This window comes from Channa argus, chromosome 2 (genome assembly GCF_033026475.1).
Source record: "Channa argus isolate prfri chromosome 2, Channa argus male v1.0, whole genome shotgun sequence".
Classification (NCBI taxonomy): domain Eukaryota; kingdom Metazoa; phylum Chordata; class Actinopteri; order Anabantiformes; family Channidae; genus Channa; species Channa argus.
Window position 1 is genome coordinate 7,887,574 of NC_090198.1, and position 23,546 is coordinate 7,911,119.

The 23,546-nt window shown below is 39.5% G+C and overlaps 2 protein-coding genes across 5 annotated transcripts in view; both read left to right on the forward strand.

Annotated features, from left to right (window-relative positions):
* Positions 1-45: 45 nt before the first annotated feature.
* On the forward strand, positions 46-20,790 carry LOC137111525 (enhancer of mRNA-decapping protein 3-like). 3 transcript variants are annotated; one of them, XM_067495101.1, is made up of 8 exons: positions 92-173; positions 1,235-1,266; positions 1,678-1,857; positions 3,038-3,225; positions 8,552-8,905; positions 16,400-16,553; positions 17,871-18,088; positions 18,607-20,790. In XM_067495101.1, exons 3-8 carry the CDS (start codon positions 1,682-1,684, stop codon positions 18,939-18,941), a joined length of 1,425 nt encoding a protein of 474 aa, XP_067351202.1. In that variant the 5' UTR covers positions 92-173; positions 1,235-1,266; positions 1,678-1,681; the 3' UTR covers positions 18,942-20,790. The 3 variants fall into 3 exon arrangements, with proteins under 3 accessions (XP_067351200.1, XP_067351202.1, XP_067351201.1); XM_067495100.1 differs by having other exon boundaries at positions 112-173; positions 1,235-1,316; XM_067495099.1 differs by lacking the exon at positions 1,235-1,266 and having other exon boundaries at positions 46-173.
* Positions 20,791-22,641: 1,851 nt separating this feature from the next.
* The window catches only part of LOC137111561 (tyrosine-protein kinase CSK), a 41,885-nt gene continuing 40,980 nt past the window's right edge, over positions 22,642-23,546 (forward strand). Inside the window, exon 1 of one of the 2 annotated variants that reach the window (XM_067495102.1) lies at positions 22,642-22,869. The gene's annotated coding sequence lies outside the window, so the exon portion shown is untranslated. The remainder of the gene's footprint in view (positions 22,870-23,546) is intronic. The other variant, XM_067495104.1, reaches the window with a different exon arrangement.

Sequence of the window (23,546 nt, forward strand, 5' to 3'; positions counted from 1 at the left end):
TCTGAGCTGGCACATGAACTGAAGTAAACTTCAGAGAGGGGAAAAAAAATCACAACAAAGCCACGTGAGAGGTGACGGAAGTGATGTCACGCACCAATCCGGAAAACGGCCCAAAAAAGCAGGGAATTTAGCGTTAGATGTTTTTGACACCTTCATACCGATGTATCGACAAGGTAAGCTATTTAAATGCGTTATCGACGAAATATATACTGAAAAATGATAAATATTGGACATGGCTGTACAACAGTTTGTGTAAAACGGGGAAGAAGCCAGACTAACGTTAGCTGCGTAGCTAGCCAGCCAACACAGGGGTTTTAACTTAACGTTAGCTAAATTAGGAAATTTTACCTAAATGATCTCCTGTATAACCATTTTAGCCAAAGCTACTTACATTCACCCATAAACACAAACCGATAACGGCGGCTGCTGCCGTGTGAGGCGCTCACTTGACCCAGGACTAATAGCTTGGGGGTTACTTGGCGTTCAGTCGACATGTATCGTTAGCGAAGAGGAACCAGGAGTTTAGTCATTACCCAATTACATTACTTATACTTCATCAACTCTGCTCTCTTGGGATTACATCATGTTTAAGGCTCCTTTTCCGAAAATGCTCAGCTTCCACGTTTATTTATATAGGGTAGCATGCGAAAACAATTTAAGCTAATTTAAGTTAGTGATAGCGGATTGTCGGTACGTGTAACACAAAGTTTTCACATACGTATCCTGAATATATTCCAACTTAACTTGCTTTACGGCTCCTACAGTGGTTATGGAAATTATGTAGACTCCTTCATTTTTGTACATTCTATTGTGCTATAGATTTAAATGTGAATGGGAGAAAGTGCTATTATGCTCAGTAATCTACACGGAATGAATCACAGTGACAGTGAGCGTACTTTGGCCCGGCTACTCCACTCTGGCTCTAGCTCAGTTGGTTAGTGGTTCGAAGGCACTGAACCCCAAGTTGCTCCTGGTGGGTCAGGTGAGCACCTTGCATGGCAGCCACAGCCATCGGTGTGTGAGAAAACACTGTAAAGCGCTTTGACTATATAAGCAGCCATTTACCACTTTACTCCACTCTACTCCACAATCTAGTATAACTCATCCTCCCACTATGACCTTAATAACTAAGGTCATTGTAGAATTATCACCTTTCATAAAAACTAAATATAGTGGCTGATTGGTGTAGACAGGTGTGTACTTTAACTAAATCAGTCACTTCGGTTTGCCGCAGGTGGACTCCAATCAAGTTTCTGACACCTAAGGGTAAATAAAGCCAACAGAACGCACCTGATCCCTGTTTATAATTAGAAAAGGTATATTCACTTAGTTACTAACTGTGATTGACTGTAGAGTGATGGACAAAAATCGCTTGTATTAGTTTAAAATAACACTTATAAAGCAAACGAGTGAAGGGCTGTGAATAGCTTCTCAAGCCAATGTATTTCTCCTTTGTACGGATGAAATTATTCTTAAGAATGACATTTAAATAAACTGTGTTTAAATACTCCTAAAACAATCCTTTAAAATGTAGACATTTTAAATGTGTAGACTGTATTTCCCCTCATGTAAAACATGTTAGCCATGACTCTGGGGCAAATATACCTTAAGTAATTATTACATCTGCTATTCTGAATGTGGAAAATCTTTCCTCTTATTTGTATTTTTAAACAACAGGATCATGATGAGCAGAATGGCTACGGACTGGCTGGGTAGTGTTGTGTCTATAGACTGTGGGTTGCTGTTGGGAGTTTATCAAGGAGAGGTGTCATCTGTTGATCACACCAGTCAGACCATTTCTCTGAGACAGCCCTATCACAATGGGATCAAGTGTCCTGTTCCTGAGGTCACATTCAGGTAAGAAAGGGGTTAAGATGCTACCAAACATTAAGTGGCTCCAATTGTTTAGGGCCCAACATGTAGTCAGATGTTTGTATTTTCCTTTCCTCTGCCAATTTCCACAATAAAGCCCTAATGTTTGTATGTTGCTTTAGATTAAGTACATCTGTCTAAGATTTTTTTTTTTCTGATCTCCGTGACATGTTAGGGAGTTGTATCCATGTATGCATCCAGAAACCTTCAAGAAAAGCATTTTGAACATACAGTATAACTTTGTGATGACTGCCCACACCTCTTCATATTAAAAATATATATGTTTAAAATTTACATCATTAACTTCTATGAATGCAATAACAAGGGGGCATAAGCCAGTGTTTCCTTGTGTAAGTTAGAGGATGCCTGAGGAATGGAGAAGTTTTACTGGTGCCTATTTTTAAAGACAAAGGAGATGTGCAGAGCTGTGGCAACTACGGAGGGATAAAGCTGATGGGCCACATAATGAAGTTGTGGGAAAGAGTAGTGGAAGCTAGGCTAAGGGCAGAGGTGAGAATTTGTGAGCAGCAATATGGTTTCATGCCTAGAAAGAGTCCAACAGATGCAGTATTTTATTTGAGGATGCTGATGGAGAAGTACAGAGAAGGTCAGAGGGAGTTGCATTGTGTCTTTGTAGCTTTAGAGAAAGCGTATGACAGGGTGCCTAGAGGGGACATGAAGTTAGTTGTTGTGAGAGAAGAGGATGCAAAGGATAGGGTTAGATGAAGGCAGATGATTCGCTGTGGCGACCCCTGTAGGGAACAGCCGAAAGGAAAAGAAGATCTTTGTATGTAACATGTATTATGTATGTTTTTGATTAGCTCAGATGCTAGATACAGTAAAATGTGTAGCTAATTTGTGTTGTTAGAGTTAGGATTGTGCGGTCATGGTGGAGATGTGTGCTGTGAATGTACCCTAGACAATTAAAGGAAGATATTCTTTATTGACTCAGTGACGAACATTAAGCAGAAATGTTATCACAGACAAGTCAAGTTGTTTTACTAGAAGATCAACACAAATTAAACCTAACACTTTTTCTTCCGCTCCAAAAGAGCTGTTGTTTCAAAATAAGAAAAATAGTGTGTGGACCATATAAGTAGAAGTAACTGTTCCACTACATCATTAAAATGCAGTTTGTTCTCTAAGTATTGTGTTTGTCTTCTAGTGCTATGGATATCAAGGACTTAAAGTTCCTAGATATCCAGAATACAGTCAACCCAGGTCAGGGAGCCGCAACAGAACCCAGCTCCACATCAGCAGGTCGTCATTGCCAGAAAAACAGGAACGCTCAACCTCAACTAACAAGTAGCAGCTCTAATCCCTACACTGGTCCAGTGACTATACTACGCAAAGGTAAGTTGATGGATAGTCGCCTCACAATTTTACTGCATTAAAGAAGCTGAGAATGTAAGGGTGAAAATCCAACTAATTTAAGACCCTTTATTTAAACCAAGAATTATCAAATTGTGTGAGATCTTTTGTGTATTATCCCTTTTTGCATTTGTAATGACAAAGTAATACTTGAAGAAGTAAGGCATATAAGCAAGATATACGCAAAGTTCATTAAAAAAAATTGAATTTGAACCACTGGTACATTTATTCCCATTAAGTGTCTAAAAGAATGAGTTAAGTTTTCTAAAAACAGTAGATACAAGAGTTAGGTTTTGTACTGAACACTCTCATGCTGATCAACAAATTAACTCCGTCTAATGAGAGTGTGGTTGTGCAGCTGAATACTAGATTTACACCATAATTACACCACAGTGTTACAAATATCAGGACACATTTTCTTAGGTTAGGAAAGACTAGTGTATTTGAGGCTTATGCAAAATCATTGTGAAGCTGCATTTCCTAGTTCTCGTGTAACAGAACAAACTATTGTTGCGGAGTTCATTTTAGGAGTCATGCACTGGGCTTGATGACAGGAATTCACCACAGCAATGGCCCTACAGTACTCTACTGTTGAAGAGCAGAAAATAGATATTGTTCATCCACTAGAGGAAATATGTCACACAACAGTGTCATATATTACTCAACCTCTTTTCTGTAGCCACTGAATAGTGGAAACACAATGGAAAATGAAAAACACAAAGTCACGACATCACTATTTTTGCAACTGTAACAAATCACAATACAATAATGGTCAATCAGATAATGACCCTGCTACTTTAATCATTAAGTACAGGAAATACCATGAAAAGCCAGTGTCTCTCAGCCCCCAAGCCTATTAATTCATAATGAATAAGTTAATGTAAGTCCTGAAATGAGACGCAAATGTTTATTTTCATGATTTAAAAAAAAAAAAAGACATCGTCATTTTCTGGACATTGAATGGTTTAGCACGTATAAATTTATAGAGGTCTAAATTGTGCATTTGTGGGGACATATTTAACAGCAGGAGAGATGCTTTCTTGGCTCTTAAAAAAAAAAAAAATCAAAATATTTATGAACATTACATGTCACTGATTGCAACAGTGTGGCTAATTATTAGTAGACACAGCTGTAGGTTTATGACTCAGAGGAATAACATATATATCCAAGTTTGAATACTCAAAAATGTAATTTTGGTTTTTGTGGTTTAGTGGGATGCATTGAATCGCACCAGACTTATGCTTTGACGTGACAAAGCCTCCCCATAAAATAAATCATAAAATAATTATATTTCAATATGACTGTTCAGTCATGGGATATATAACTGATATAACAAATATCGTTTTCATACATGCAGTGTAACAGTGACTGTTAGTATGAATGTTGTGGATGTTCTCCACAACATAATGTTGTGGCAGAGCTTGAAGACCATGCCTGAATGTCCATCGGACAGTGTCCCGCTTGGGCAAATACAAGTAATTAGCCATAAGAATTTAGTAGAAAAAATAATCTTGAGTGAGGTTTTGTTTATTGTTCTTGAACTTCATGTTACACTCTGCTTGCTTAGTCTATCAAAAAGAGAGACAAAGTAACAGGAACTCCTAACAACATAACATATTCAACACACTTGCCCCAGCCAAAACATTTTGTCATTGTGAAGCTTATATTGTTGTTTATATTAGAGTGTGTTGTAGAGGGGTTGATTCAACTCAGATACTCTTGTAATTTGTGAGTGCATGGTTTGTAGTGTTGATAAGCAGATGTCAAGAGTCTTTCAGAATGCGTGACTCATCTGTTGCTCCCTTTGCAACTGCTACTTACTTATTTCAAAGTAAAATTTTACTGTCAGTCTTTGTAGCTAAATGCCTGCATTAATTAGTAATTTGGCTGAATGTGCACGTTGTTCCTGTAGTTTGCTGACATCTATTTAAAAAAACAATTTCAGTGTGACATCACCAATTGATTTAGGATCATTTGTTGTTTGAAATGAATCTCATCAAATATATGGTCAAATAAAACCTCAATCTTTCAACAACACTTGCAAGATTATTGAAAAACTTTATTATAAAACCGACACATTGATGAACTATTGCATGTCGCTGGCGTTCAGCCACTGAGGTAGCTGTGACACATGCCAATACATGTGCATTCTTCTGTCCCAAGTTGCATATATAGCCGTAAAAATAAGAAATTGTTGCTCAACCTTCCTGATTAGATGAGGGTTGAAAAGAGCATTTCCTCTAGTCAACATCCAGTCAGCAGGAAGTCTGTTTGGATAGCTCTGTGGCCTCTGCCGGAATCAGTTAAAATCAGTTCACTTTCACACTCAGGATCACCAAACAATAGAAAGGTCAAAGATCAGTAGAATTGGCTAATGGGCACTGTATAAAAATCTTTAGCCTAGTTGTAAAATTGACCTCTGCCTCTGTGATTTTTCTTTGCATGGAAGATGAAGTGTACGCAATCTTTTATACGAGAGAATCAGTTTTGAAATAGAGGGAATGTATTTTTATTGGATTCTATAAGTTTAATTTTCTGTCGCAAACACTTATTGACCAGTCTATCTTCCTTCTTCACTGATTCCTACTAAAAAGCTTGAGCATGGGATCAAACACCGTCTGGCTATGACTCCCCTCTGAGATTCCCATAGCGTGCTAAAGGCTTGTACCAAAGTTCCTCTTTACAATATGTGTGTGACTTAGATCAATAAACATCCCCCCTCCCTCTCTGCGCCTGCTCCTAAAGAGAAGGTTATGCAAAGACTAACTTTCGTGCCTCTATACCATTCTGTGTTCTCTCTCTCCCCATCTCCTCTCCCTCCTTTGCTCGTGCTCAGCACAGGAAACTGCCCCCCCCCACCAACAGGAAACCATGTTGTCCCAGTGTGCTCGGAAGGCCAAAGCGATATCAATTGTGGAGGCAATGTTTACCTTTTGAGTTTTTATTTTAATCTCCAGCTCTCAGGCTGGTGGCCAGGGAGCTAATGCCCAAATTGCATGGGGCCAAAGTGCTGAGTGGCTTGGGCAGGGCTGGTCCTTTCACACGCAATGCCGTGCTCGCAGCAAGCCCCCAGCCACAAAGAAGGGAAAGCAGGGTGGGCTGTTGCTTATACGTGATCACAAATTCCAGAAATGGTTTCTAAATATCTGACAGATCTTTCTGGGAGAATAGGATGGCAATTTAGGATGGCAATTTTGCTTTTGTGAAGGAGTCGAATTCCATTAGATGCTTTCATACCACTCTATGCATTCACATCGAGAATGTTAGTGTGATCGCAGTGTAATTGTACCATAACCTGTGTATCACTGTGACATACAGTATATTGGGCCTATATAGTTGTGCTAAGTTCTGGTGGTAAGACGAAGTCACCGAAGTTCAATGAGTCTCTTGCTACTTGTTATTCATTAGCCTGTTTGACTTGGAGCTCTGCCCAGCTCATTCAGATTTTTGATTCATAGCATGACAAAACACTTCCTTGTAAACAATGACATTGTTGGCTTGTGGTAATAAGAACACTATCTCTTATCCTTGTTCACACAGGTGATCACACCAACCCATCTTCTTTCCACCCAACAAGATTTCATCTAAATTTGAAAAGGAGTTTACCTGTCCATGTTAGCGGGATATTAAGTCCATTAATATTGCTTAATATTTAGTCAGTGCAGTACTGGAAACACTGATTGCGTGTAAACTCTGCACCTCAACTCACGTCCGCATGAAGCTGCTAAAAAAAGAAGAAAATCCCTTGTGTGTGTCATTGAGTGGTGGGTGTAAGGCCGTATTGTGATATTGAGGCAGGTCTCAGATTAGCTCATAGTTGGTTAGTGGCTTTGTATCAGCGCCAGTGTACTATGACTGAGCCTCCCACTGTCTTGCGTGAGAGAGTCCAAAGTACCTTAGCTGTCACATTGACAGTAGCGTGCGACTGTGCCTCTCTGCCTTGGTTAGCGTGAGAGCTCAGGATGGTTGGTGTTGAAGGCCAGGTTTTTCCAGTTTTTCTTTTTTTTTTTCTATTTGTTCTTGGTTCATTTTGTTTTTTTGTTGGTGCTTACATGTATGTAAACTTCATTAAGCACCACTCAGTCAGTCTTTGTATGTTTGGGGTGTTGATGGTGTTTTGTCCTTGGTGGGTTTACAGTAACTTACCGTGAGAGGATAGCAGGAGTTGCCAGTCGGAGTCACACAAGATTAAAAGATGTTACATCTACTCAGAATCCTAAACTGCCGAGTGCAGGCACTTATTGTGTATGGATCACACTGTGTACAACACGACAACGTATTATGACAGCTCATAGCTTCTTTCAGCGGTGATTAGGATGGGAGTTTAGACGAGAGGTGGCATGATTTCTGAATAATCTGTCTATTTTGGGTTCAAAATTGAAGCCTAGACAATACAGGCCTGTTGTTATCCAGAGCAGAGTCTCAAATTTGTAAGATCAGTTCAAGAAATGTAGTCCTCTGGACTCGTTATTCAATCAGTGCTTACATTTTTCTACTGTTTTTGATATGTCATGATGAAATATTTAGTTAAAATAAAAGTCGTATTTATTGTGTTTTTGTCCAGCTGTTTATCGTGTATAGTATATCTACAACATAACCACGGGTGGTCTTAATGGTCATGAAGGACAAGGGTCAGCATAGCGACTCTGAGCAGTCGGAGCTACACAACCCCATGCGAAGCAAAATGTCATACGCTGTGTGCAGAGCTGGTAGAAGTACACAAACTCACTACTCAAGTAAAAGAGCAAGTATCGGGCTACAACAGTTCTCCACTAAAGTGCCACTTTAAATCTCGTACTCAAGTAAAAGTACTAAGCATATTATCTCCAATTTGCATAAAGTGCAAAAGTAAAAGCACTATACATATAGTAGAATGTAATAATCCATAGACTGTCACTCTTTTGAACTCTGGTGTTTGTTTCATTCATCATTGATTCATTCACCTTTTAGCATTGAAAATGTGGTTTCACAAAGGTCCAACGGCATTTTTGATTATTTAATAGTGATGAGTGTGTATTAGCAATTGTAGCTTCTCACATTCTTATATTTTCTAAAAATAACAACTATATTGTATTGTATGTACTGATTATTGTCTTCCATAATCAGTTTTTACACCTAGCTCCACTTAGGGGTGCCTAAAGGAAGCATCATATTATGCAAATAGCATTATAGTAAGTTATTATAGTAAGTATTATTATTATTAATATTATTATTGACTCGCCAAAATGTTTTCAAAAGATGAGATGCAATATTTGTGTATTTGTAATGTCATTTTGATTAGTGCCTTTGTGTTTTTCAATCCCCGCAGGTTCATCTAACAGCAAAGGGGCTGTACAAGCTGTGCCAAAGAAGAATACTCTGAGGAATGGAGGTCCTGGTGGTGCGATGAGGTCAAAGGATGATGAGTGCTTTGGAAACAAGACTGATGAGAATCTGGATACTGACTTCGACTTTGAGGGAAATTTGGCTCTGTTTGACAAAGCCGCTGTCTTCTCCCAGATTGATGGGACCAGTAGCCACGGCAGCAGGACACAGCATCACAGTACAAAGGCTGAACAAAAGTCGCTGTCATATCGCCATGATGAGAATATTCTGGAGGTTAAGCCAGTTGTATACCGACAGATAAGAGTGCCCCAGCTTGGGGGCAAAGAGTACTGTACTGGTGAGAATAACATCTATACTCACACATGTTGGTGTTAGACCATAGTTTATGTATGTGGCCTTTTATGTTAGCACCACTGGAACTATTAATTTACTAGAACATTAGTTCAGTCACTTTCGTTTTTAGACTGGCTGTCAGCAAAACTGCCTTGTTTGTCAGAAGCTGATGCTATTTCTGTTACTTGTATCGTAAAACCAGTGCACCAGGGCAAATGATATATCCACCCAAGAAAAGAGGAAATATGAATCCCAATTACCATCTATCAGTGAAGATTCTCAGTTATCCAAAGACGGAATTGTGGGCTTCTTTCTTCTTGGTTAGAAACGTTTTGTTACTCATCCAAGCAGCTTCTCTGTTCTGAGAAAAGGCTGGCTAGGTTCAATGGTCATGTACATGGGATAGCTGTTTTTCCAAAATCGGGGTAGGCGATTAGGGAAACCTAGTTTCCTCAGGTAAATTTTAGTCGAAGAATACCGATTAATCTTCCATGTATACGCTTAACCACATTTCTAATCGTCTTTCTCCAACTCAACATGTGCGTAACCAAAGGCTGCAGACAGTAAGCTGCATGTAGCTGAAAGAATGAATCAAAGTAGAGTTCGCCAACGGGGGAATGTCACCTCATTTTTAAAACAAAGTCATCTTAAGGTCCGGACTGTTCAGCTGCCTCTGTCTTTCCTTTCTCTCCCCCTCTGTGCAAATAAATGCAGTAAATTATGACCCTAACTCCCTTAAGATGGGGGTTGTTAGATGTGACCTTTTTGGTGGATGTGTGAAGTGGTCTTCACCTTCTTGGGGATAGATGAAATGTCAGCATGGAAAATGGGAGACAGGTTGTGCATGAGGCCTCCTCCTCTGTTGAGAGAAGGATTCTCCATAAATGGCTTCACATACCTCTCTCTCATACCATCTGCCTTCTCTGTCCAAATTGTGGACAGTGTCATCCTCAAATGAGTGTCCTTTGTCCTTCAGGTGCAGGTACTCCGTAGGTATTCTTGTGTAGAAGGTCTGTTGTCATTGTAGTCCTCCCTGGTAAACGTGTGGTTGATGTGGACTGTGAAAGCCTGTACCTCCTGGATCTTGAGCTTCAACCAGGTGTCATCTACATATCTTTCCAGCAGTTTTGAACAGTCTAACTTTTTTCTTGTAGTTGCTGCTGGGGTCTCTTTTTAAGCTTCTCATATGTGTGATGGTCCTCATGTGTAAATGTCAAACTTTTTGGTTTCTCTCACTGTTTCCCTTTGTTGTGTTGGGCCTGTTGCCTAACTACCATCCCAAGTTGACAGTACAGAGAAATATTTAGTTTGATTAACTTTGGTGATTAGCATCTGTAAAAACAACCAATGACACAAACATTTACTGTATGCAGACCTTCCTGTTGCCAGCTGTCCTTTCCATTTGAGATCAGTATATAAATGTTCCGTCATTGTTTTTACCATTCATTCTGATATGTTGCCTAAATGCTTTTTAATGTAATTTGAACTGAAGGTGCTCGTAGGCACTGCACATAAGATGTGCTATAGTAGGAAGAACCCTGAAAAGCACTCTGTTAAAGCTGACCATTCTCAATTAGTCACATTACCATTGAAGTTGTGTAAGAACAACATTTATACTTTTAGGTTTGTATATATTATATACATGTATGTCCCACTGTGTTGACACTTTAAACAAGAGTACTATCTGCTTATCTAATAAGTGTTTTGAAGCAAAGTTGGGAAGCACAGTTGTAGTACTTGCCAAGAGCTTAACTTTTAGCTTACACTTGATACTGGGCACCATAGAGGCTCTGCACACTAACTAGAATGTGCTGCAGTATGTCTTTCAATTGAACACAATAAAAACTAGAGCATGCATTTAAAGAGGGGATCACAATGGACAAGTGACATTTCTCTCACTGGCCAGAAAGAAAGGCTGACTGACATTAAACACCCCTAGCTACAGTGTAACATGCCCCCCGGTAAAAAAAAAAAGTGCAAACACAAACGCAATTTGCCCAGAAACCTGTCATTTTCCAATTTTCCTGATCTGGGAGTGTTACATAACTTGTTAACATACACACGACATAAGTAAAAGACACGTGTAGAAAAGGTCACCTTGGAGACCAAGAGGTTATGTTCTATGTATGGTATTTCTACTATCCTGAATAGCAGTCATAATAGTGAATCAATGCAAAGATGATGGGAGTATAACACCTTCTGCTTTTCTATGCCTTGTCTCTGTACAGTAGATTTAAAGGAGGTTGTAGTTGTAATAGAGTTTCTTGGATTTACATCTAGATTGACTGTGGTGGTGCGCCGCAGCTCAGCAGGAGCATTTGTCTCCCAGTCAGCAGGCAGCTGCCACACAGAGCCTCCTTTTCTTACCGTGCAGGCAGATCTGCTTCCCAGGGCTGTCATCATAATCTCCATCCTCTGTAGTCTGTAATTATCATGCCGCTGTACAGCCTTACATAAACAACACCTCTGAAGCAGGAACAAATCACAGTGCTCTTGACCTGGAATCTCTGCCAGTAAACAGATAAATCAACAATAAGAGAACAGAGAAAGAAAAACAAAGTGCCCAGCTGTATGTTAGGGTTGCCATAACATGCAGGCATGGAACTATGACAGGCCTGTTTCTATAGACCATTGTTTATTGTAAAGGTCGGACTCAGTGTAACTTTGAGTCTGCTATTGTCTTGCTTTCCTTTAATGTGATTGACTCCAGCTGTGCAGTAAAGCCTCCTCATTGCAAACAGGACAGGCCACAACTCACACTGCAACCAAGAAGACTGTCAACTAGTTTTCTTGGTTTACTTTATAAATGTATTTATTGTTTATCACTTTGGAGGAAGTAGGATGCTAACTTTAAAATGTGTGTTAATGCAAAGTACTTTTAGTCATCTGACTCAGGGACACTAGGATAGAGATTGTGTGGTCCACATCCCAATTGGTTTGGTACTTTTTTTTTTTTTGTAAAGCAGCAGGGAGCCCAATGCTAATTTAAACATGTTTTTCATATAAATAAAATAATTTTCATAAAATAAAAGATAAGAACATAAGCGACTTAAACACTCATTTTACTGTCAAACACTCATTATCAAATGTTATTTAAAAGAATATGTTTAAAGGAATTGGTTTTCTAATGAATTTAGCAATTAAATGTTTGCCACCTACCGGTAAACAAATGCAGCTCAGTTTTTATTTATATATTTTTAAAAATCTGGCCACATTAATCTACTAAGCCATTGATTTGCACTGTTTGAAAGCAACATTACCGTTTTGCTTCTTTGTTATGATGCGGCTTCAGCACTTTCATTATATGCCAAAACCCTACATCCTCCGTGACTGCACAGGGCACTGACTGACTGTTGCACTTGGCACTTCATTCATGCTTCAGCCTGCTTCACCTTAATGGGGTTATTGATGCAACACACTTCAGCCTTTTTCAAATGGTATGAATGATACATTCCTGCTCCAAAGCCAACCATAGCTAGTAACCAAACAGGTCTGATTCTTTATTGAACCTTTCCATCAATGTGTGTGTGTGTGTGTCTGTGTGTGTCTCTGTGTGTGTGTGTGTTACTGTTCCGTCTTTTTTTTTTAATGTCTAAATTATGCATTTCAACATAACATTACATTTAGTCATTTAGCAGACAATTTTATCTTAAGGAATTTTTAGGTGAGGAACTAACATAGCAGAGGCAACTTGCGGTTTAGTATCTTGCCTAAAGACACTTTAACAGGTGGACCAGAGAGGCCGAGGATTTAACAGCTGTCCCTGCCCCTTATTGGACAGCACGGTTAACCTCCCAAGCCATCCGCATTTTCTGCTGCATTATTGATGTTTTTTAGCTTTAGACTGTATATAAATTTCACCATATAGAGGCTTCACTTACTTTGGATGAGTGACGAGCCCTGAGTACATATAAACAGGATAGAGTCCATAATAGATTTTTTATTTTTTTGAGTCAACGAAGGCTTGAAAAGTCTGAAATAAAGTGAATAAAGTAAGACTTTGCAAGATTCTTGGTTTCTTCACAGCTAAGACATTCTGACCCTACGCATCTGTCAATAAGATTTAATAGTTTACAAGGACTTTGAAGGTAATTTCTGGCAAGAGCAATCATTGGTTGTTTGGAATGTCAAAAATGTGACTCACTATGGCTGTCGACACAAAATGCAATGTCATAACTTAAATTATTCGACTGATAAGAGATTTATTGAAGATCTGTTGAAAGCCCGATAATTAGCCTTTATATTACTAAAATGAATAAAAGGACTCTCACAAATTACCTCTTTCTGTGCCCTAATAAACCGGTGCCCCATTTACCCACCTCTGCAGCTCTTGAGGTGCAGCAGAAAAGAATGAAAAAAGCCATCGCTAACTCTTTGTATCTCAGCACAAGCCTTAGTTACACATGGCCCACATCCAGCCAGTGTGTGATGCTTTCAGTCCCATCGGTTCAGGTGTCATGCTTGAAGGACTTTTCCACCTCAGTTTATTTTGCTACTTACAAACAACTACCCGGTTTAGCTAGTTGACTGGAGTTTTCACACCACATCGAGAGTGGGTGTGTGTCTATAAATCACTGCGTGCGTGTGAGAGTGCCAAGAACAAGGACATGGCGTGTGTGCATCTATGTGAGGTACTTTTGGTAGCAGCAACCTCAGCGAGAGTTATTAAGAAGTGCACCTGGTGGGATGGTTGAAAAGCAATTAGAATGTACTCGTCCAACTCCTACTTCCTCTTAACTTGGCACTCAAGGTGGCAGTTTGCATGACAAGAGGCAGTTGACTTTCCTTTGCTTATTGCTCACGTGAGGTTCGGCTTACTACAGATCTCTGTTGCCCACTGAAACATATCAGCAGTTTATGCAGGATCAATAAAAGAACATTGGGAGGGGAGCAAGGCCAAACTTAAGATAAGCCACAGTTTCAGTCAGACACAACATCGCTCTGTTTATATGTTTATTATTTTGAGTGTGTGTGAGATTTAATGTATCTGTCACTGTCCCCGTTGCATGCCAGGGTAAAAATTGGGGGTGTATGTGTGTTTTTTCATTAGGTTGTTGTAAGGGTGATGTAAGATGAGCGGTGTGTGTGCGTCCAGTGTCGGTGTGAATTTATGCACGCCAATAAGGCTACCAAGTTCTCAGCCACCAGAACAGAAATCTGTAGGAGGCTATTAAGGATTTAACTGCCTCCCAGCAGCTTTATTCATCAAAGGGATCCTGAGCTGTGCAGTTCCCCGAGCTTGACTTTCATTACCCTTCTTATGTGCCACAGGCAATAGGCAGCCAGGGATTAGCACAGGCTCTTTAAAGGTTTCTACACACTTCAGTTTGTAGAGCGATAATAGGCTGAATTGTGGTTATGTAATACAGTAGTTCAAGAAATACACACGAGAACACTTCTGCCAGGGTTAGGTGACTTGACATGACACAAAAACAAAGGGATTTTAGCATTTTCCTCACAGGCGGAGAACTACTAGAGTTCCACCAACTTGAATTTTATAACATACTTTTGACCTGGCAGAGTTTGCATTGGTAACAAAGGTTATTTAAAATGCCCAGTGTACATTTTATCCCAAGGTACAATACATTCAGAAAGTCAGAGAGATGAGGGTTGGAATACTTTCAGACCTTGTCTCGTTGAATCCTAAAATTGCCATCTTTAGAGACCTTTCCATTGGCATTTTCTACGGTTTTGGAGCTGTACCTCAGTTAGGGTGGCTGTGACTTAGTTGTTCACAGACCACAGTGTCAGTGGTTTGATGCCCGGTCCTGGCAACATGTCAAGGTGTGAGCACCTTGCATGGTTTTATTGTGTGTGTGTGTGTGTGTGTGTGTGTGTGTGTGTGTCTGTGTGAGAATGGGTGAATGACAAGCAGCATTGTAAAGTGCCTTGGATAAAAGAGATAAATAAGCAGCCATTTACCAGAAACTGTTTTGTTATATTTCTAATGTAACAATTCTAACATTGCTGCATCACTTTTGTGCACATTCTATTTATAGCTCCTTATATTTCCCCATACAACCAGTTTTCCATTATTGGCAAGAGATGGGTTGAGGCTGGCCTTGACATGAATTATTAAGGAAGGGAAGACCCTCATCCTCAGTGACAGGATTTAGCAGTCTTATCTTAGTATATGTATTGTACATTTGAAACCTGTGATACAAAGATGTTTGCCATAGGGAAACCTTTCTGTCCTTCCTGGTATATGACCTTTGGTTATCCTACCACCTATGTGCATTTGGTCTCTAATATGAATATGGACAAATAGTTTTTGTTATATTGAGCCCTTTTCACAGCATTTGCACAACATGTTCACAGTTGTCTAAATTAGAGGCAACCAAAAAGAAGGTTAAATGACTTCTCAACTTCAGTTCAGTTTATGAATAACTTTGGTTATAAGGCCATTGGGACATGAAACAATTTATCCTCAGAAACTATACTGAATTCATTGCTCAGTCTGCTCACCACAGCGTGTCACCCCCATGTTTAGACAGGTGCAGGTGTTCATATGCATATCATGTTTGTTCCAGCTTTGTTCATGCTAGCCTGCCGTATATTTTGACTAAGACTCCAGCCAATGTGGGGGGTCTAGCGGTAGCCCCATCTCAAAGCAAGGGGTTGGTCAGAAACCATGTGAGGGTGCGTGTGAACTCAGTGCCCACAGGGAATAGGCGTTTCACTCTAGCTGCCTCGTGTTTGTCATGTTTTGTTGAGGTTGCCAATCTTCCCTTTGTTACTGCAGACAGCAATGACAAACAGAGGAGGAAATGGGGACTCTTCCGTGATGGGAAGATGATCAGGTCAAAATGAGGAGGAAGAGCTTTTCCCTGAGGAATGGGTTCCTCATATGAGGATCTGTTTTGCCACCCCTTCACAAGCCAGTAGCGTGCTTATCTGTAGACCAACATTTCTTCTTATCTTAGAGGTCAAGTTCCTGGGCTTCTACTCCAGCTGTTGTTTCTCAGGGTGCACTGATAAAGATGAATGGCAAAATGACAGTGTTGATGATTATGCATTACTGTTTAGGTCTAACTCAGAAATTATATCCTGTGTGTGTTTGTTTCTGGAGCATGTCAGGCCATGGATGCAAGAATGTAAAAGTACAATTATATTTGCTAATATGTTTCAGACTTTTATAGTTAATTTTGGACTATAATTCCTCAGATAATATTTCCTATCCATCATTTCCCTAAATGTCTGCCATGGTGTCACACAATCAGTGCTAATATGGGGCTCATTAGTGTGGGAACATTAGAGTAACATTTAACAACAAGCAAGGAAATGTTCAGGTAGTTGGTTTTGGCATTGAGCTTGGCAAGACTTTGATAGCAATGGAGGAATGTTATGAATGTTAATTGCTAGTGGAGAAATAATTTTTCAGGCAGGTATTTATTTAAAACTGTTGTGTGTTTACCAGTCATACTCTGCATCTGTACTCTGTATAGAATTGTATTAATGCTCTACCTCATCGATCTCATGTATTAATTTTCCTCTGTAGACTCAGGCCTGGTGGTTCCTAGCATTCCCTATGATCTTCATAAGCGCCTTCTAGCAGCTGCTGAGCACTGGGGCCTGTCTTTTGAACGCAGGATGGAGATGACGGGTGTTTGTGCCAGTCAGATGGCTCTCACTCTGCTGGGTGGACCAAATAGGTAAGCAATACCTGTGTGGACGCTGGTGTCGAGGTTTAATCTGAAAGAGTGCCTTTTCACAGCTGGTAAGTGTGTAAAAGAACAAAGTCAATCAGTTTTGTGGGATGCATGACTTATCATCTGATGCACGTTACAGTGCAGTAGAGCCATTGTCATTTGTATAATAGCAAAAAGAATTCACTGCAGTGTGCCAAACATCCCTGTCTCAGTGGTTATACAATCATAAGAGCTGGTCTGTCCAACTTTTTGTTTTCATATGTTGTTCATTCACCATGGTAACCATATTTACTACCATGTGTGCATGAGTTAAATGCTATTAACTTAGTGGTCACACTACAGGTCGAGAACATCCAAAAACCCTGAAGCCGCCCTGTTTGGTTTTGTGCACTACTACGAAAGTCTTATTTAAGATCAAAGAACCACAGCGCAGCAGCTCAAATAACAAACAGGTTTGATTTCTGAGATTCTTTTATCAATTTAGCACAGTAATACTTGTGTGTCTCAGATTTACACTGGAAGAACTATGAGCTCAGATCAAGTTTAATTTTGTATTGTAATACCAGGATCACAGACACTGAAGTGGTGTTCCATAGTTTCATTGACAGTCAGCAGGCACTCTGGTATACATTTCATTTTTAAAGACTGTCCAGAACTTCCAGCTTTAAATTAGTCTTCTGATGAATGTCTTGCTTATATGTGAAATATCTCCTAGGATGTTTTAAAATTGTGATTATAAGAAAGTGCCTGTAATCACATTGAAGACAAGGATGCAGCTTTTTAAATAAAAATCACTCATATACTAGATTAGATATATATGAATAAATAACAGGTGGCGATTAGTAAGATCTCCCTCTGGCTAACTAGTTACAAGATTCAGATAGAAGATATTATGAACTAGAAACTTCATATTTTCACAATTTGTTTAAGATGGTAAACTTTACCTGTTTAACTTTTTTTTTCCAAAAAGAAAGAATTCAAAATGTGCAAAAGTAATTTACAAAAATATCATTTTTTAAATTATAATTTAATCTAAATTGTACACACCCTACTTATTTCCCCTTATTCTGTGTCAGACATTCTTATTAAATTCTGTTTTTACATTGGGCATTTTTTTTGTATATTCTTGTATGTTTTTATTTTACTTCAGTGGTCTAATTTTTGCTATATCTTCTCTTACCCATCTTTATCATCCTACAGCTGCTTTATTGAAAGACATGGTCAATGAAGGCTTTTAAGGTTTTGATTGTTTGAATGTACTTGGACATACCCCTATAGTAGTGTTTTGGTTTTGTTTTTTTGTCTCTTGAATGTCTCCAGACTCACCCCAAAAAACATACACCAGAGGCCTACTGTGGTTCTGCTGTGTGGACCGCACATTCAGGGAGCTCAGGGCATCAGCTGTGGTAGGCACTTGGCCAACCATGAAGTGGACGTCATCCTTTTCCTGCCCAGCTTTGTCAAGATGCAGGAGTTGGTCAGCAGTGAGGTCAACCTCTACAGCAAGACCAGCAGCAGGCAGGTGTCCAGCGTCACAGGTAAAATGAGTGTTTCATGAAGTTCTTGTCTACTTAGCATCAAGCAACACTGATAAACACTGATAACATAGGACTAAGTGGGTGTGTGGGGCAGTCTGGTAGAAAGTTATGAGTATTCGTGCACTTGGGAACAAACCAGCAAAGATAAATGTTTCCCTCTAGTGGAGAAGCATCAGTTCAACTGACACACATTGCTAGTCAAACGAATATTTTGGAAGCATGTTCGTAACTCGGAACACTTTGTCTTGTTTGCTTTGCAAAGATTTTGTTTACATTATTACTTTACATGGAAGAAAAGTTGGTTGTGATCTCATGACACCAGGTCTGTGGTGTAATACAAGGACAAATTACGTGACAGTGAAGGTGCAGGTTTTAGGCCCTTTGAAAGTCTGTGAAACTTTAGATTCCTGTAGATAAATGGTAAAGATTGTTTTAGAATGTGTCCTAGGTAGGGTAGCAAGATCACATACAACAATAATGTGTTTTAAAAGATTTTTTCTTCTTATGCTCTGTTTTAGACCTGCCTTCAAGCCCAGTCGACCTTGTCATTAACTGCTTGGACTGCCATGAGAACCCACTGCTAAAAGAACAACCCTGGTACCAGCAAGCTGCAGACTGGGCCAACCAGAACCGCGCTCCGGTCCTAAGTATCGATCCTCCAGCCAGTGATCAGCAACAAACTGTCAAGGCAAAATGGTCTCTCTCTTTAGGGCTTCCTCTTCCCTTAGCTGATACAGATGTCAGGGTGTATCTCTGTGACATTGGCATCCCTAAGATGGTGTTTCAGAAGGTTGGAATCAGCTACCACTCACCATTTGGGTGTAAATTTGTCATTCCTCTGCACCCCACATAACAGATTATCCACTAATTTCTTATTGCGCACATGTAAAAGTGGACAACTGTTGAGAATGCTCAGCTATTCAAGCACATACAGGGACAAAAATTATATTTTGATACAACAGTTTTGACATATTTGTAGAAATCTTCTACTAGACTGAGCTGTACGCATCCTGTAGGTTTGCTCTCTAACCCACTGGAAACTCACAGAGGTTGCTGCATGTTGCGTGTGACACCTTGTTTTTTTAAGGGGAAAAGCTTTCCTGCTTCTTGGTGTATTTTGATAAAGGCTTTGTAATGATGTGAATATGTTTACAAAATGCTGACCATTGTGAGTCTGTCTGTGACCTCTAACCCTCTGACCACTGGCAGCAACAGAGACACAGTTCCTGTTTCCTCCTTTTTATATTTCACGTAGAGTCTTGACCTAGTGACCCACAGCTAAACTTAAACTTAAAGCCATTCCTCTCTGTCATTGTCTCTGTATGCACATTCATGTTATTATTGTTTGCATAAATCTCAAGGTTATTATTTACAATATTTAAAATTATATTTGTGCATTAACATACTTAAAAATCACTCTTTGCGCAGGGAGTTAGGTTGACCATTCACCCAACAGTCTGGTCTCCCTACCTAAATAAAGAGTAGCAAATTGTTTTATTAATAAACATCTTTTTTTATATATGAGATGCACCTCCTAGTAACCAACAAACTTCCTATCTTTTGGTCAGCCTTCATAATCTTGTGCACATCAAGGTTTTCAGGAACAAAAACAAATGGTCTTATTTCTAGACTGGCAGCTATACACTTTTTAATTTATGCAAGCAGTGATATAAGTCTCTATGTGGAGAACTCCCCTTAATTAAAAATGTATCATAAACATTGTTGCACAAGTTGTAACATCTTCAGTAGATGTTGCTGTTTGTTTTGTTTTTTTTATACAATCAATTCTTCTATTGACCTTCTAATAAAAAGCAAGTTGAATGTTTCATTCATGCATTTCTGTCACTATTTTCAGGAGAGTACTCATAGTAATTGCTGACAAAGCCATCCAGTGTGAGTGCAAAATACCCCTCCTAATCGTGTAGCCTGTAAAACATGTTGTTTCACATAATGTAGGTAATGGGCACAGTATCTGAAGCTGGATCATAGTCACTGAGATTAATACTAGGAATGGGTAGATAATAATAATAATAATAATAATAATAATAATAATTCATTTGACACCTCATGGAGTGTATGAACAGTGTTGACACTGTGTTGGTGTATCGCTTAATAGCGACATATGCTGGATTACAACAAACATTGCAGGGAACGTGGATAAAACGTGTGGAGACTGAACTTGGTTCGACCTTTCTGACGTGGGTGACTGGTCCTGTTTACATAACCAGCTGCCAACTGAACGAAAGAGTAGTGTGTATATATTCTAATTAGTCAAAATATTACCAACATCATATGACTATGACTAAAAGTATGTCGAATGCCGAATGTACAAAAATCTTTTGCAAGGAGGTATAAGTTAAAAACAATTTTTTGTTAATTTCGTGTATAAAAAATATATGATAAAAATGGAACGCTTGTGTACACATATGAGGGGAAAAGAGAGGATTTACACATTTTTATTAAGGAAGATTACGTTTTATAGCATGTTGGGGCAAGGCGATTTTGTCTCTTTGAGACCAGTTCTCCTGCTTTGCAAAAACTCTTACACAAGGTACAGATGAGGCGGGAGTACATACAATTAATAAAAGCAATAAAGCAATAAAGCAAGTTTGTAGTGTTGCATTGATGAAGTGCTCATGTTTATGCAAGACAGCTGACATGTTACCAGCAAATAAAATTAAAAGTTAATTCATGTAAAGAAAGTCCTTGAGAAAGGAATTTGAACATAATTAACTCAGATGAAATGGAAACAGGAACATTCTCCTAACTTGATGTTATAAGATCAAAATTATTCCACCCTGGAGAAAATTTCTTTTTTTTTTCTTGATAGTTCCATAAATATCAGTGGATAGTGAAGAAACAAAAACTAATACAAACTGCATCAAACAAAGTTGCCGATCTTCATGTCAGCACGAATTCAGTCAAAAGCAGGGTTTACAGTTAAACGTAATTTAGAGCTTCACTTCCTTACAGCTTTATCGGTCACGTGATTTTTCTCACGCTGCACACATCGTTGTGGGGTTTCACTCTTTGTGTTGATACACGTGCCGAGGCGTCGGTATTGTGTGACCCATCACCACTTAGTACATCTATACGTTCATATAAGACCCTCATTATACTTCAGCGCTACTACATTTATGCTACATATATTTAACCACACCTGGGGACATATGAAGCAATTTATACACTCAGAAAAGATGGGGGCTCGGGCCTGGCACCAAGCTGGTCCTTGGTGGTTGTGCAGGCAACCCCTGGTGGAGCCCCATTCTGGCACTTAGAAAACATATACAGATAAGTCACAACATTAGGTACACCTATAAAATCTAATACAGCATTTCTGCCATGAATGCTACTTTTTAAAAGGTATAATTTGAAAGTTTTATGTTGAAAGTGTCAGAAAGGTGATAATTCTACCATGAAGCTCAAAGCGAGTTTCAGAGTTTTACTAGGAGTGCTTATATTAAGGAGTGGTTCTAATACTTTGGCCCCCTAATTCATTTTAAATATGATAACCAAAACTATGACCTCAATGATTGAGTGATTATAACCTGTGTATATAACAACAGCTGCTGTATTAGCTTGCATATGATTGTACACCTGAATAGGACTGCCAAAAGTCTGATTCACAACTAAAAGTTGATTCTTAAATTATTTGCATGATGTGAATAACATTTTCATTTGGAAATTCTGAACCTCCTGTTCAATTGATCAATTGATAGTTTTACAAAAGAAGATCTCTTACTCTGGACACATTTCTTGGATACTTGGAACTTTATAATATGAATAACCGTTCATTTCACTGTGGTTGTGTATGAGCGGAAGTTAAGAAATGAAATTTTCAGTGATTTTTAATAATTATGGATGGTATTAGTATTAGTATTTGATTGCCTGACGCTAATATTGGTGTTGGTTTGAGAAAGACCAGGTGTCGGTGAAAAAAATAATGTGATAACATCTGTGTACAGTATTAAATATCATTATAAAATAAATATATTTATTTAGAAAATGTGGGGTGTAAACTTTGACACAAGGCCCCAAAACAAGGGGACTTAACAGGAAATAATGAAATGTGTTAATTTAGCCAAGTGCCATGCAAAGATTCAGGGTCCCCCAGGAGATTCCAGGGACTCTGGAATCGTATGTGTAACAGAAAAGAAACATGATGTTTTGTAACATAAGTTTATTCAGATGCTTTTATGCAGCTTGAAATTTGAGTTTAAAACCTTTTAAGTCTTTTTCCAAGTGCGTTATCTATTTTGAACGTGGGCCCCAGTTTGGCAACTTCAATAAAAACTTATAGATCCGCCCTTGACGGTGACAAAAACACTACAAATATACTGCATTTAGCTGCGACTTGGTTTGTGTACAGTAATAGCAGTAATAGCCTGCACATTAACTGCAACCATCCTGTAGGATTATGGACTGTGCGCGCAGTAACAAGTGGGCCATCAGTTGACAGTCTCACCTGTTGGCCACACGGTTGTGCTCAAAGACCGTTGCCCCCGTGGTCGTGCTCCTCTGCGCATGCGTGTTCCGTTAACCGAGCGGAGACCATTTCCTCCAGCAGCGAGGCCTCGCGCAGCTCCGCCGCACACACACGCATTCACGTACACATCCACAAACGCGGAGCACAGAGAAGTCAAAGTCAAGCCACGTTTGGGATTGTCTAATCTGAACGCCACGGAACCTGGATGCTCCCCCAACCGCAGGAGTCATCCTAATGGGCCTTCGCCGCTGATTTTCTACCAACATCTGGTCGACACCACAGTGGTATCTTTTGGGTGAGTTGCCAACAGACACCGTTTTGTCTCGTTGTGTTGCTGCTGCTGCTGCTGCTGCCGCTGCTGCCGCTGAGACGTTTTTAGCACGGAGAGCTTCAGGATAGCGCAAAGGGGGGTGGGGGTCTCGTGGTTGGGCTACATATTTTGTTTTGGTCTGGGCTTTTTTTTTATGGACCTTACAGGGTTACTCTAAAGTGTTTTGTCTGTACAGGGCTAATGTGAAACCCGGTTTTAAAGCGTTAGCCTAAGGTTGCTAGTTAACGTACAATGTAACTTCAGAAGATCCATTATCGGACACATTTCATGCTAGCTCTTGACATATTTCAGCCTTTCACCCAGTCTGCTCTGTTATACATTCATTGGTGAACAGCAGAACAACAAACACCCAAACAAGACCACTGGTAAACACAGCTTAGGTTTTTCGTCTATGTTATCTACAATTACGTTCTCGTTATGGGCGATTTTGCGGTGGTGCCCAAAACCTCGGAGTCACCCCCTCCTCCTTCCTCTCCCCTGGTTCCATAGTCGGATGCCTTGCTAACGCCTTGTCATCTCGACCTTATCCTTTCATTCGTCTCTCTGTCTTCATTTAGCTGATATTGATACGTTATGGCAAAGTGTTGCAAGGAGACCCAGAGATAAAGCTGGAAGAGTATAAGCTTACATAAACAGGCATT

Coding starts and splice junctions, on each gene's coding strand:
- LOC137111525 (XM_067495099.1), top strand. CDS start 1,682: ATGATGAGCAGAATGGCTACGGACTGGCTGGGTAGTGTTGTGTCTATA. Junction 3,226..8,551: donor AGTGACTATACTACGCAAAG/GTAAGTTGATGG, acceptor CAATCCCCGCAG/GTTCATCTAACAGCAAAGGG. Junction 8,906..16,399: donor GGGCAAAGAGTACTGTACTG/GTGAGAATAACA, acceptor TTTCCTCTGTAG/ACTCAGGCCTGGTGGTTCCT.